The 13,284-nt window shown below is 68.1% G+C and overlaps 1 protein-coding gene across 1 annotated transcript; it reads right to left on the bottom strand.

The window, feature by feature from the left end:
- Positions 1–274: 274 nt before the first annotated feature.
- Positions 275–11,029, bottom strand: UBE2J2 (ubiquitin conjugating enzyme E2 J2). The gene is made up of 7 exons (XM_054584398.1): positions 10,883–11,029; positions 7,664–7,794; positions 5,391–5,431; positions 2,056–2,158; positions 1,835–1,973; positions 1,357–1,437; positions 275–921 (listed from the first exon to the last, which is right to left on the bottom strand). The coding sequence occupies exons 2-7, from the start codon at positions 7,792–7,794 to the stop codon at positions 637–639; spliced, it is 780 nt and encodes a 259-aa protein (XP_054440373.1). The 5' UTR covers positions 10,883–11,029; the 3' UTR covers positions 275–636.
- Positions 11,030–13,284: the final 2,255 nt, after the last annotated feature.

The raw sequence follows: 13,284 nt of genomic DNA, 5'->3' as shown, positions 1-13,284 counted from the left end.
AAAGGCTCTGGGGGCGCCAGGAGCCCGGAGGGGCTGAGGCGGCAGCCGGGGGAGCTCTGCCCGGCCGCCTCCGGGGGCGAAGGGCGCCACCGCGCGGCCGCCGCGGGCAGTGCAGGCAGAGCCGCTCTCGCGGAGGCGCTGGCTCCCCCGCCCCCCCCCCCCCCCCCCCCGGCACAACCCCGCGCCCCCAGCAGAGCGGAGCGTGGCGCAGGCCTGGGACCGGCCCCTGCCCAGCGGGTCAGAGCGCCACTGGGCTAAGAACACACGCAGAGCGTTTGATAGGCATTGAGTTTTGTATTTTTAAGTGACCAAATCTATAAAATGAAAAACAGATTTACTAAAACAGGTCCAAAAGACAATACAGGAGATGCGGTATAAAACCAAAGCGTGAGGCCCCTCCTCCTCGACCCCCGAGCCCCCGGGCGAGGACGGGGGCCGGCACCCGTGTCTGAGCGCTCCACATCCAAACCACACACGCGGTTGTTCTTGTTTTCCTCTCAACAGGTTCTAAAAAGCTAACCCCAGGAGTCAGGCGGGTCCGCCCTGCGCCGACGGTGCGGTGCGTCCAGCCAGCCAGTGTCTAGCCCGGGCCCGGCGTCCCTCGTATTTGACCCCCTAGAGGTCACGGCGTGCGGCTCACTCCTGGGCTATGCTTCTCAGCACGTACTTGACCGTGTAGGCGAAGGCCGCAAACCCGACGATAACAAACAAGTTCGCCAGGGCGCCGCCCAGGAGTCCGTGGTGCCGGTTGGCCTGCTGCAGCCCCGCCAGGTGCGGCCCGGCGCCCGGCGCGTGCCCGTTGAGCAGCTGAAGCCCGTTCGGGCCGTGGTGCGCGTCCCCGTCTGGGACCACGTCGGGGAGGGGGAGCGCCTGCGGTCTGCTGCTGAGCTCGTCTTGTGCTTTCTGCTTCTGTTTAATCTCCTGAGAGGAAACAGCGAGAGACAAAGGGGGTCTAGCAAACCAGCCCCCCAGGACCACGGCAGGTCCTGTGCCCCCCTCCCCCCCAGACCCCCTGGGTGGCTGCTGTGGGTTCAGTCCTGGCACCGCCCTGTTTTACGGATGTGGAGGAAAAGGGACTTGCCCAGTCACCCAACCTGCACCTCACAGGCCCAGCGCTGTGCCAGGCTCGAGGGACACGCGGCTATGGCCTCGGTCTGCGCAGGCCGTCTCAGCGACCCCCGACCTCTCCCAGGCCCACCCCCACAGCTCCCGGGCGCCTGGCCTGTGGCGTCTACAGCCCTGCGGGGACAGGCGCCCTTTTGTGTGCTCTGCCTGCGGGACGTGTCCCTCTGGGAAGAACCGAGTCCGACAGTGTTTCCGACCTGGAGAAGCCAAACTGCCGGCTCCCGCTCTCACCTCCACGACCTCGGGGAACAGTTCACAGAAGACTTTGTCTTTTAGGTTAAACGCTAAACTCTGGGCAGCAAGCTGTCTTTTCTAGAAAAAAAAGAAAGAAAATGTCAGCCCAAAGGCTAATCTCAATTATGTAAACGTCTAAAAGCAGATGACTTTATAGCCAAGGGCTGCCGTCTTCACGCTGCTGGACACACGGACACGCTTACTCTTCATGACGAGCTAATTTAGTCGCAGATAATGGAGCTCATCTGTGGCTCCATCATCATCAGTGGACGACAGTAAACTGGATTCTCACTTCATCAACAGAAAAATAAAAGCCAGCCGACCAGACAACAGAGCAGGTGCCGTGAACGGTCCCGCAGGGCTGCCCAGGAAGCTCGGCGGGCCGAAGAGAACGCCGGGCCCGCGGGCGCCTCAGGGCTTGGGGAGCAGGACACGGGCAGGAGCCCCCCACGCCAGCGTGCTCCCTGCCCCTCACCGTGAAGTCCGATGTCTCGATGCTGCCCAGGGTGGGGCCCTTCTCCACCATGAAGCTCAGGAGCCCGGTCAGGATGGTGGAGACGGACCAGGCCGGGTTCCACGTGTCCGGGTGGAAGTCCGTGATGGAAAGACACAGCCTGCAGAGAGGGGCCCGCTCAGCAGGGCACGTGCTCGTCCTGGCCCTGGCCACGCCCCCGCAGCAGGGCAGAGACGCCTTACCTTGTATTGCACTTGAATCTTCCATTGGGGGTTATCATATAAATACTAGGAGGTTTAAAGGGAAATTCTCTGGGAAAAATTAGTTTTCCGTGGTAATAGCCGCCTGTATTGAAACAGAGAGAGCACCCCGTCACAGCCCAGAGCAACTCCTGGGTCTCCAGCCTGCACCCCGCCCCGTCCCACAGGCCCCCCGCCTCACGCTCACCTGCCCACCTCCGGGACCCTCTGTGGGCTCGGCCCCCGCGGCTCCGCACCTCGTTCTGCACAGGCCCAGTCTCCACCCCGGTCCCTCCCCTGCAGCAGAGCCCTCGCTGCCCCCCCAGGCCCCCGCCCTACACGAGCCATTCCTCTGCCACCCAACTACGCCCCGCAGCAGGCAAACCGCCACTTCTCCCACCTTAAACGTGACTCGAAACAAACCCTCATTCAATCCCCACACCGTCCACTTCCTGCCACCTGCACCCGCTGTGCACAACGCCCGGGCTGCCGTCTCCCCACGTCGCCTTCTCCCTCGGCCCCCAGACCGCCCCGCTGCGGTGCGGCCACCTCTCAGGCCTCGTGGCCTCTCCTGCCCCTGCCCCCCGAAGCCCCGCCCTGCCTGGCCTCCTGCCCCCCTCACCCCCAGCACCGGCCTTCCGGCGCCTCCAGCTCGCCCCCGGGGCCCCCGCGACGCGGGGCGGACTGTACGACTCCAGGTGGCACCTCTGCCCAGACCCCTGGACCCCTCCTCCCGACTGCGGACCGACATCCCGGAGGGTCCGAGAGGCTTTCCTGCTGCTCCCCCCCGACTGCCACTCCACCCCCTCCATCGTGCAGACCAAAATCGGGGGTCCCCCGCCCCCGCCACACCTGCTCCGCCATCGAACCCTGTCAGCCCCACCTGCCAGCCGACCCAGAGCGCGACGGGCCTCACCGCCTCCACCCTGCTGCTCGCGGGCAGCCCCGGAGCTTGCCAGAAGCGCAGGGTCTCGGGGCCACCCCGGACGGGGGGCCTGCGTGCGCGCCCGTGTGCACACGCGGCGAGGCTGGAGGAGCGCGGCCCTGCCCGCGGCCCAGGCAGGGCCCCCGCCCCCACAGGGCTCTGCCCCAGACCCGTCCGGAGTAAGGCCTGCCAGCACCCGTGTGGCCGCAGCGCCCCGGCCGCCTCGTGCGACCGCTGGCCCTTCCACTCCCCGTGTCACGGGAGGGGCCAGCTCAACAGGCGGGCAAGCCTGCCAGCCACCGACAGGCACGTGACCTGGCGCTCAGAGCCGACGCCCACTTAAGATCACCCAGAACAGCCCAAGCCCTGGCTGCTGCGGTTCACTGGATTGGGCGCCAGCCTGCGAACCGGAAGGTCGCCGGTTTGATTCTTGGTCAGGGCACAGGCCTGGGTTGTGGGCGGGTCTCCGGTGGGGGTTGTGCCAGAAGCAACTGATCCATAATCTCTCTCACACTCTGACGTTTTTCTCCCTCCCTCCTCCTCTCTCTAGAAATAAGCGAAACCTTAAAGAAAAAAAATAATAAAACCGAACTCTAAGCACATGCACTGACCCAGCGTCCCCCGGCCCAGTGCGTGGGGAACCACCACGGGCGAGAGCCGGCCGCCCCCGGCCCCCCGCAGGATCCTGCGCAGGAGCGAAGGGCGGACAGCGGAGGCTCAGGGCGGCGGCCCACAGCGAGCTGCGCAGCCTGCGCGCAGAGCGGGGGCTGGGGGGTCTCGGGAGGCGGCCCCGAGGGCGGGAAGAGGACGGGCGCCAGGAGCACGGAGCCCGTGCCAGGGGCCCGCACCCAGCACTGCGGGGCCTGGGTGTACGGAACTGGGACAGGAGGGGCCGCGCAGGCGGGCGGCAGGGCGCCCCCCAATGGCTTCTGCCACTCGGGCGACAGCCCCGTGCCCCCACCCTGTCCTGTCCCTGCGCCTCTCCCTCCAGATGCAAGTCAGCAGGCAAGAGGGCGCCTCCCACTTCTCCCTTTTTAAGGCTGCGGCTGGGTCCTTGGCCTTCCCACGTCCATTTCAGAATGAAAGTTTCACTATAAACTTGTGCGTGTCCACCACAAGCTCTGAAAGGGTAGGATGGGATCGGGTGGAGCCTGCAGACCGACCTGGGAGGAGCCCGGCAGCGCGGGACCCGCGGAAGCCACCGTGACCTGCAGGGACTGGCCCTGCTGGGGTCAGCAGGGCGGTGTGGGCCGGGCAGCAACAAGCAGTGGGGGTGGGAGAAGCGGGTGGGGGACCGGGAAAGGCCCAGGAGCCGCGGAAAAAGAAAAGGGGAGGCAGAGTCACACTGTGAGGGTCCACCGGGCCCAGACACAGAGCCCAGAGCGCGGCCCCCCGGAGGCCCTGCCGAGAGCAGCCAGCAGGGGGCGGGCCCGCGCTGCGCTGCAGGGGGACGGGCAGCTCTGAAGCGGCCTCGGCCACGCGGTGAGGAACCTGCCTGCACAGGGCCGTCGCAAGCCTACGCCCGGCTGCTGGGCCCTGGGACGCTCCCAGTTCCAGCGACGCCCACCCTGCAGGTCTCCTGCACATGCGTTTCCGGGGACAGGTCCCCCCAGAGCGGGGACCCTGGGCCGCAGAGAAGTCCAGTGAGACTGGCGACGCCCCTGCCCAAGGACCTGCAGGAGAGCAGGGCCTTCCTCCCCCACAGCGGCCGGCGACTCTGACGCCCAACGGCTCTCGCGCCTCCTTTGTGACTGCAGGGCTCTGCCAGCGAACCCGCAGGCACCCCCACGCCGCTCCAGCCGCCTCGAGGCGGGGCCCAGCGGCTGGAGAGCTGGCGGCGCTGCCCCCCTGGCCACAGCTGCTCCGGGCCGGCCTGGCCTGGCCACAACTCCCGTCCCTACCAAGGCAATGGCTGGCTGACAGCCCCGTTCTACTCTGGACCTGATGCCAGGGCCCCGGGCGGCTCCCGCAGGCCGGCGTCAGGAGCGTGGAGGTGCCCAGCTGCGCCAGGGCCGGGCCCTGGGGCCTCCGACGCCTCGGCGCCCTGTGCGCGCGCGCCAGGGGCCCATCGCCAAGCCGGCAGGACTCGCCCGAGAGCCGCCAGTACACCCATCTCCCCCTCAACAGCACACGCCTTCGGAGGCGGCGGGAGAGCCCGGTGTGCTCTGCTGCTCACCCGGCCCTGACCCCGCCGACCAGGGAGACTCAGCACAACCCCCGCACTTACAGATGGTCCCCCCACAACACACAGGCAAAAACCGACCACGAAGCCAACACCGCCAGGACTTGGGGAAACACCAGGATGAGTCCCAAGCAAGTCCAACATGGAAAGGACACTGGTTACGTCTTGCACGTAACAGGCAAGATCTACTCAGGGCACAAACCTGCCCCGCCCTGACTCCGGGCGACTTACCTTCGTACGGGGTTGTCTCAGGGCCTCGGACCACATAGTGCCTGAGGGAGAGAGAGAGATCAGCGGGCTTTGTGGGTGGCGAACTCCCCCAAACCTGAGCCACTCAAGGCCGGGGGTTTGCAGGTCCACCGACACCGAACCTTCACAAGCCTTCAGCCTGAGAGCTCTGAAGGTCAAGGGCCGACCCGCAGGGCCCCTCGAAGCCCTTCGGGCTCTGGCGGCCGATGCCGTAGTCGCTCTGTGACGGAGGCCGTCCCTTCTCGGTTTCCCACAAAGCACTGTCTCCACAACACGAGCGTTAACTCTCTGTACCCAGTCACGTCCACTGAACACGTTTACACATTTAATTTCACAACCTTCTTGAACAGCACCTGAAAGTCTGTATTTCTCAGCGGGCAGAACTCCGGACGGGGCACAGCCGGGGACCCGAGACGGCTGTGTCGCCCGGGGTTGACGCCCCACAAGAACCAGACGCAGCCTCAGAGGAGCCGCCCCTGCGCAGGAGCAGCTGGGACAGGCAGGGCTGGCCCCACAGCCCGTACGCAGGGCCCAGGGGCGCGCGTGCCCCCGCGCCGTGCGCCAGTAATGGGGGCTTACGGCTCGACCCCAAGTGGTGTCTGGACTTGCCGGTGTTCAAACACGAGGGGAAAGCACAAGAGAGAAAGTGGAAGTGAGTGAGGCAGAAATGCCAGACCGCACACAGCTGCACACACGGTGCCTCCCAACACCTCCTCCCACCAGGACAGACACACGCACACGCGTTAACAAGCAGATCAGACACCTGCTATCTGCTGCCTGATACATTTCACTCACGAGGGGGCGGGGGCGGGGGGTGATCCTGTGTCAGCGGACCAGGCACAGCCCTGGGAGGCGAGCACAGGACACACCCAGATCTGTGGCCTGAACGTGGCCCTGCCCCGCCACCCCTGCCACTGGGAGACCACGGGAGCAGGAACGCCCAGGTGCGCAGAGCCCGGCAGCGCTGGGGTCACCGGGTGAGGCCGGTGGCACATCACCCCCTGCCCCCCGCCCCGCTCTGCGGCCTGGCACCGTGGCCCTCCCCGTGGCCAGTGCCGGCTCTGCTGAGGGAGCCTGCGTTCCTGCGGGGTGGGGGGTCTGGAATTCGGGCGGGTGTCAGGCCAGAGTGCCCACGAGCCCTGCCCCAGTAAGAACCCCGGGCACTGGGGCTCTGCCAGGCTCCCTGGGTGGACAGCACCTCAAGCGCGCGGTCCCGCGTGAGTCCAGGGCCACGGGGAGCCGTGCCTGGTCTGCAATGGACTCTGCCCCTGTGCCTTTTCCCCTGCTGATTTACTGTGTGTTTTCACTGATAAACCTTAGCAGCAGGTCCTCCCAGCAAATGACTGAATCTGGGGACCTCGTCTCTATGCAGGGAGGGATCCCTGAGACTGCCCTGGGGTCACACCTGGTTTTTGTTGTGGCGGGGGCAGGGAGAGCTCTGCCATCCTCTCACTTGCTGAGGCCCATATCGCCCTGAGAACCGCCCCTACCTGCTAGCGCTGGCCTTGTCTGTGAGCCCAGGAAGGGGGGCCCAAAACCCTTGAACACCTGTCGCATCTGGAAATTTTTTTTTTAACTCAGTTAAATCTCTTTCCTCTGGGTTAAAAAAAAAAAAAATTAACTACTTTTAAAAATCTGAATGTAAAATACGCTTTCAAGAGAAAATACTTCGTAACATCTTAGCCTACACCTTCCTTCTCACGAAACCACCAGCCAACCTGGCCAGGGCAGCGGCTCTGCAGACGTGCGGCCTCCTGACCCCGAACTGCGATGCAGCGAGGGGGTTACCATGAAGCACCTGTTCGGAAGGCACAGCCCCCCCGCCACGTCAGGACCTGGGCCAGCGCCAGGGGCGGTATCTCTGGCCCCCCACCCCTTCACGGACTCCCCAAGGCTGGACAGGCAGCTTTGCAAAGCCCACGGAGAAGAGCAGAGGAGGAGGGGCTGGACCACAGCTTCTCCTCCAACAGCTCTGAGGCCTGCACCAAGGCCTCCCCGCTGGGTCCCCCAGACCCAACCCTGGCCCAGGAAGGAAGGACCCCTTCCAACCCAGCATGCAGGGGTCAAGGTCAAGCCGTTGTGCTGTCCCGGCTGCCGTCCACTGTGAGCGTCTGCAGGCCTCATGACGCCCACCAACCTCTCAGGCAGGACGGGCACCCTTCCCAAGCACCGCAACGGGAGCACCCAGGCCCGCAGCCGGCCCGCGGGGCAGCCGGGCGACAGGCAGTGCGGGCGGCTGAAGGCGCAGAGCTCACCATTCCAGAATGTTGGAGGGGAGGGGCTCGGCACAGATGTAAGGCACCGGGTCTTTCTTAATTCGAAGGTAGTCCTGCTTCAGTCGCTGAGTGGCTGTCGTCGGCGCTCTCTTGTTGCTGTTGTTGCTCATCTGTTGAAAGTAAACTCGCAGGTTCACAAGGGAAAGGACACAGCACCTCGGCCCCCCAGAGCCTGCCCGTAGGCCCCGACTGAGGCCCGCGAGCCGCCAGACTCGCCCCACTCAGGCCCAAAGGCCTCGCAGACTCGCCTTCCGCACCTGCTCCGCCATGACCTTCACTTGGGTGCAGATTCTTTTTAAACACCTGATCCACTTTCAAATGCTTGTGGGCGGAAGTGTCTGACGCCCGGAGCAGACCCCAGGCGACGGCGCACAGCGCCCCCACTCTGCGCTCTGCGACGCCACGGCATGGGGGGGCGCGCCTCCAGCGACCCCCGCGGAAGCCCACTGCCACATCCCCAGCACGTTCTCCACGTCACAGTGCGGGGAAGGACGGGGAGCAAAGCGCCTCCCTCCGAGACCTGCGCGAGACAGGGGACCCTGGAAAGACTCAGGCGCGTGTGCCGGGCTAAGCAGGCAGGAAAGCCTTGCAGGGAGAAGGCCTAAGAAAGCACTGCGCCCAGGAACCACACCGGGGCACCGCCGCAGGAGCCCCAGGGCGCGGTGGCCACCGAAGCCAGCCAGGCTGCCGCATCGCGCTCAGAGGGTCTCAGGCCCACGCCTTCAGGTGCATCAGACCTTCTGTGGGAAGGGCCACTTGCTGGTTCAGCACAGGATGGATGGGACAGCAGGGGACAGACAGGAGGAGGTGGGAGGGACAGACCCGGGCAGGACAGCACCGAAGGCTGGGGACTAGGAGTGAGGCAACGGCCACGATGCAAGAGAAGCCGCGTGGCCCGGGTCACTTCAGCTCTGCTCCAGAGGCAGAGTGCGGGCTGGCGGGGAGCCGGGACGCCCCACTCTCACAGGCCCCAGCGCGGCTCCAGCCCTGCTAGAGTTCCTCGTAACCTGGAGAGAGCCGCGGTGCTGACCGTGAAGCGTGGCAGCCACTGTTCCACACACGACAGAGACGAGGACTCGTCGGGTGTGCGGGGTCTGGAAGGCGGAGGGGGCGCCCCGGCCCGTGGTGGCAGGTGGGGTGTGGGCAGCGGAGGAGCAGCCACGCCCACCCCGCTCCCACCTCAGCGCTCCCCACTGCTGTCTTGCCACTGCACCGCACGTGGGTGGCCAGGCTCGCTCTGCACCCTGACCTCCCTGCCCGTAGGAACCTGCAAGTCACCCCTGCCCCACGCCTGCCCCTCCTCACTCTCGGGCCCTCGCACGTTTGGGTCCCGGGGGACACCAGCCTCAGCCGCCACACCCCCTCCTCGCAGAGGGTGGCGCCTCCTGCCCTGTGCCTGGCCGAGCCCTCCCCGGGCGCCATCCCCACGGGGCAACCAGCTCAGTGGGGTCACAGGCCCCCGTGTGTGCCGTCGCCCACCCTGCTCCTCGCTCCGGAGCCCCTCACCCCCAGGGCCCTGCCCGCCCCCCCACTCACGCGGACACAGGGCCCCACTACTCTTCCCGTCGCGACCCCAGCAACCTCCCACCGGCCTCCTGGCTGCTCGTGTCTCCGTCTCAGTCCGTCTTGGACATGAGTCTCAACGTTGCCAGGGCAGCTCTGGTCACAGCCCTGCAAGAACTGCCCCCTCCAACAGCCCAACAGAAGGGGGCAGCGCCCCTGCTCCCGAGGCCCAGCCGCCTGAGGCCCAAACCCCTCTCAGGCTCAGCATTCGGCCGCTTCCCGCCAGGGCCGTCCCGGCCTCCCCGCCCTGCTGGTCAGAGGCCTCCGCTGCTGCCCCTCCCGGGCTTCCAGAGCCCCGGCCTCACGCAGGGCCCCGGCAGAGACCCTGGGCTCCGGGCAGCCCCAGCCCCGCCCCCGCCCCCCGCCCCCCGGCCAGGCGGCTCAGCGGGGCCAACACCCAGCAGCAAACACGGCAACACCCAAGAGCAGAGCCACCACGGGCGTTTTCTGTTCCTTTTAAACGTTGACCCTGAAGTTACGGCTCTGCCACGCACGTGACCCAGGGCCGGACAACGCAGACACCCCGTGCTAGGTGGCCGCCTTAGGGGACAACCACGCCAGGTGGAAGTGGCCAGGCCTGGCCGGGCACTAACTTGAACTTCCCTCCGGTCGTGGCTCCCAGGCCATAATCTTTAAAATCAGTCACGACTCAACCGCTCGGCTCACTCCGGGCCTCACCCAGGACCCCGCGGCTCGCGGCCAGCCGGCTCCCCCGGGTGTCCACGGCGAGCGAGGCCGGGGCGCGGGCGAAGGACGAGCACCGGCCCCGCCCCCGGCGGCACCCCTCCCGCCCGCGCCCGCGTGGCGGGGACCTTGGCCGGCCGATCCCACGCACGTGACGCGTCCGCGCCCAGGACTCGGCCAGGGCCGCCCCACCGGCTGGACAGGGCCCGGCGACCTGCCCGAGAACAGACCTGCCACCAGGCTCGGCGCGGCCGAGTAACCGCAGGCCCGGCGCGGAGGACGCCGGTGTCCCCGCGGGGAGTGCACGGCGCCCGCGCCCGGCGGGGCCTGGGCAGCGGCTTCGCGCAGACCCGCCAGGGGCCGGGAGCGGCATTCGATCCCAGGCCGCGCGAGGGGCGTTAACTGGAGAAGGGACCGGGGTCCCCGCGGGGCCAGAGAGCGAGGCGACGCAGGCCCCCGGCGGAGGAGGACGGGCGGCCGGCCTCGGGCCCGACTCCCGCTCCCGCCGCCGGCGCCCCGCGCCCGCCGCCCGCGGGGCACAGCCCAGGCGCCCTCGCCCCGGGGCCTCCGCGAGCCGGTCGGGGTGCTAACTGCCCAGGGCGGAGCGACGGCGGGCTGAACAGCACCGCCCCCGCCCCAACGGGCTCCCGGGACGCAGCTCCACACCCAGCCCCGCGCCGGCTCGTCCCGGCAGGGCCCGCCCCGCGGGAGACCCACCGTGCGGCCGGCCGGCCCCACGTCCAGGCGGGCCGCAGCGCCGCCCCGGCAGGGACCCCGGGCGCCCCGCCGTAACCGACCGCGGGTTCTGCGCACGGAAGCTCCGGGCCGGAGCCCGCGAGCGGCGGACCGGGGGGAACGGGCCGTGCAGGGGCCCCGCGCCCCGCTCGGGCCGGCTCCGACGGGTGGGACGCGAGGCCGAGGCGCCGGCGCAGTCCCGCGGCGCGCACTCACCTCTTCCCGTCGCCGCGCGTGGGCCGCCGCCGCGCTCAGGCTCGCCGTGGTCGAGGCCGGAGCAGGGAGCGGAGACCGTGGCCCGCGCGGTACAGCAGCAGCACCGCCGCCGCCGCTTCAGCCGCCTCAGCCGCCCCAGCCGCCTCAGCTTCCAAGATGGCCGTTCGCGAGGCGGAGCCATTCTCATTTCCGGTTCCGGTGCGCTGCTCGCTGGGGCGGCCGCTCTAGGCGGCCGGGAGGACTTAACCCGCGTCCCACTGCTGCCTTCCGCCGCGCGCGCTAGGAACTCAGCGCGTGCGCACTGGCCGGCAACTCCGTCGGACGAGGCAGGAGAAGGAAATCGTCGGCGCGTGCGCGCTGGCAGGCGGCGCCGCGGAGTTGTCCTGAGTCCCCTTAGCAGGTGTAGCCGGGTTGCCGTTGCCCTCCCTTGCATCCCTCGGCCATATCCCCGCCCGGCGGAAGAGTGTCGGGGGCAGATATTGCCCGCAGTGGTCCCAGGCCCCACACACCCCGTGCTCTCTTCTCCCCTAGACTCGGGGCCACGGGGTTTCCGGCCCAGAGGGGGGCGCCCCATCCGGAGAAAGACAGGCCCAGATGAAGGGTGACCCCGGCGGTGCCGACAGGAGCCCCGCCTTGTGCCACCAGGACCCAACTCCCACCCGCCGCCACCTTCCCAAGGACCGGCCCAGTTCGGCCCGGGGCCCAGTTCTCAGACTTCTGCCCACTTAACAGGGGACCCCAGCCCATCAGTGACCCAACTGGCCCAGAGCCCCCGAGAGTCAAGTCCTGGGCGCCCCGTGTCCGGCCTCTGCCGGAACCTATGCCAGGTGGGGTGCGCCGTGGGCAAGCCTGCCCAGCCCCTGCCCATGGGGAGAGCCATTCTCGTAAAAATACTTCCGCTGTTTCCCGGCCGAATTTTCCACCCAGCCCATGAATGGGGACATTATGCGCCCGTGGACGTGACACTGAGGCTCGCTTTCCGTTCCCACGGTCCCCGCCCTGGCCCTAGGGGAAGGGGAGGCAGCTCTTGGCGACCCCGTCCCGTGAGGGGGGCTGAGACGGCAAGCGGGGGAGGTGGGGGTCTGGAGGGGAGGGCGCTGTTCCCAGACGGCAGTGCCCAGAACCCTCTCCGCCTCCGTCTGCCACACGGGAATGTCTGGAGAGAGGGGAAGACGGCAGACGGGTGGGGGTGGGACGGTGGGTGTCTGGGGAGGGGGAGGCTGGGTAGGCCAGCGCACTGCCCACCATACCCGCTCCAGGGGCAGCCCAGAACAGGGCCATGTCCCCCACCAGGGCGCCCCCCCACAGGTGGTGCCGGCGGTGGTTGTCGGCCTGGACAGATCCCCCGAGAGGCCACTGCCGTTCAGGGCCACATCGCTCTGGGAAGCAGGGCTGCGCTTCGAACCCCAGCTCCTCGCCCTTCAGCCACACCCCCGGCAGCCTCCCGGGGTAGGCTGGCTGACCACGCGACGCCTGACCGTGGGCACCGAGCACCGGCAGGTCCAGCTGCGACCTCAGGCAGAGGGCGGGTGGGCAGCCACGCTCCCCCGCGTCCGGTGCCTCCAGGACCTGGGACAGGCTCTGAGCAGCGGCTGCAGGGCTGCCCAGGCCCTGGGCAGGACCCGCCTGCGCATCGTCCCTCAGCCCGCCCAGGCGAGTCAGCCCGCGGGAATCCAGCCTGCTCGCTCGGCCTGCACGTCCTTCCTTCCTTCCTTCCTGGAGGCAGGGGGCCCCCCAGGCTCTGCCTCCTGCTGCCGCATCCAGAAAACATCTGAGCCTCTTGCCTCCACTCCTCTGCCTCCTCCACAGAGCCGGCCATCCCCAAGCAGGGCGGGGCCGGCTGTTCTCAGCCTGGGGAAAGTTACGTAAGCGGGGCCGCCCCTGGGGCACCCCGAGGTTCGAGCTCAGTGTGCCTGGCACACACCCACCCGCACCTGCAGGCACAGGCCATGACGCAGCACAGAACCCCCAGCGTCAGCCCCCAGCCCGCCGCTCACCAAGCGCCCCAGGGCGAAGCTGCCTGAGACCGGGTGACCAGCAGATCCGGCCGAGGCCGCACCGCCTCAGCCCACCAGACGCGCAGACGCTGCCTCGGGTCAGCGAGGCCCCGGCCACTGGCCCTCTGGCCACACAGCTGGGGGGCCTCAGCGGCTGGGACGAGTGGGCAGCGAGGACGGTGGCCCGTGGCCACCGGGTGCTCTCAACCCCAAGGCTGCCCTCGGAGCAGAAGAGGCTGGGGCTAGCCCTCGGGAGGGACTTCCTGCCAGCGAGCGCGCTGGATCGCCGCTGGCCGAGGGGCAGAAGGGGACAGCGGCAGCCACTCCTGAGCACTCGGAGTGAAAGGCCCACCCACTGTGTCCAAGGAGCTGCCAGGAGACCAGGAAGGGTTAGAATCAGGAAAA

Source organism: Pteronotus mesoamericanus, unplaced genomic scaffold, assembly GCF_021234165.1.
Source record: "Pteronotus mesoamericanus isolate MK-2021 breed Mesoamerican mustached bat unplaced genomic scaffold, CSHL_Meso_final contig_1193, whole genome shotgun sequence".
Lineage (NCBI taxonomy): Eukaryota > Metazoa > Chordata > Mammalia > Chiroptera > Mormoopidae > Pteronotus > Pteronotus mesoamericanus.
This window is presented reverse-complemented; position numbering and strand designations above follow the sequence as displayed.

What these genes read in the sequence shown, in the direction of transcription:
- UBE2J2 (XM_054584398.1), bottom strand. Translation starts at nt 7,794, where the DNA reads ATGAGCAACAACAGCAACAAGAGAGCGCCGACGACAGCCACTCAGCGA. An exon ending in CCCTCCAACATTCTGGAATG is followed by an intron (nt 5,432 to 7,663) that starts GTGAGCTCTGCG and finishes TCTCTCCCTCAG; the next exon opens with GCACTATGTGGTCCGAGGCC. An exon ending in TGTTCCCCGAGGTCGTGGAG is followed by an intron (nt 922 to 1,356) that starts GTGAGAGCGGGA and finishes GTTTCCTCTCAG; the next exon opens with GAGATTAAACAGAAGCAGAA.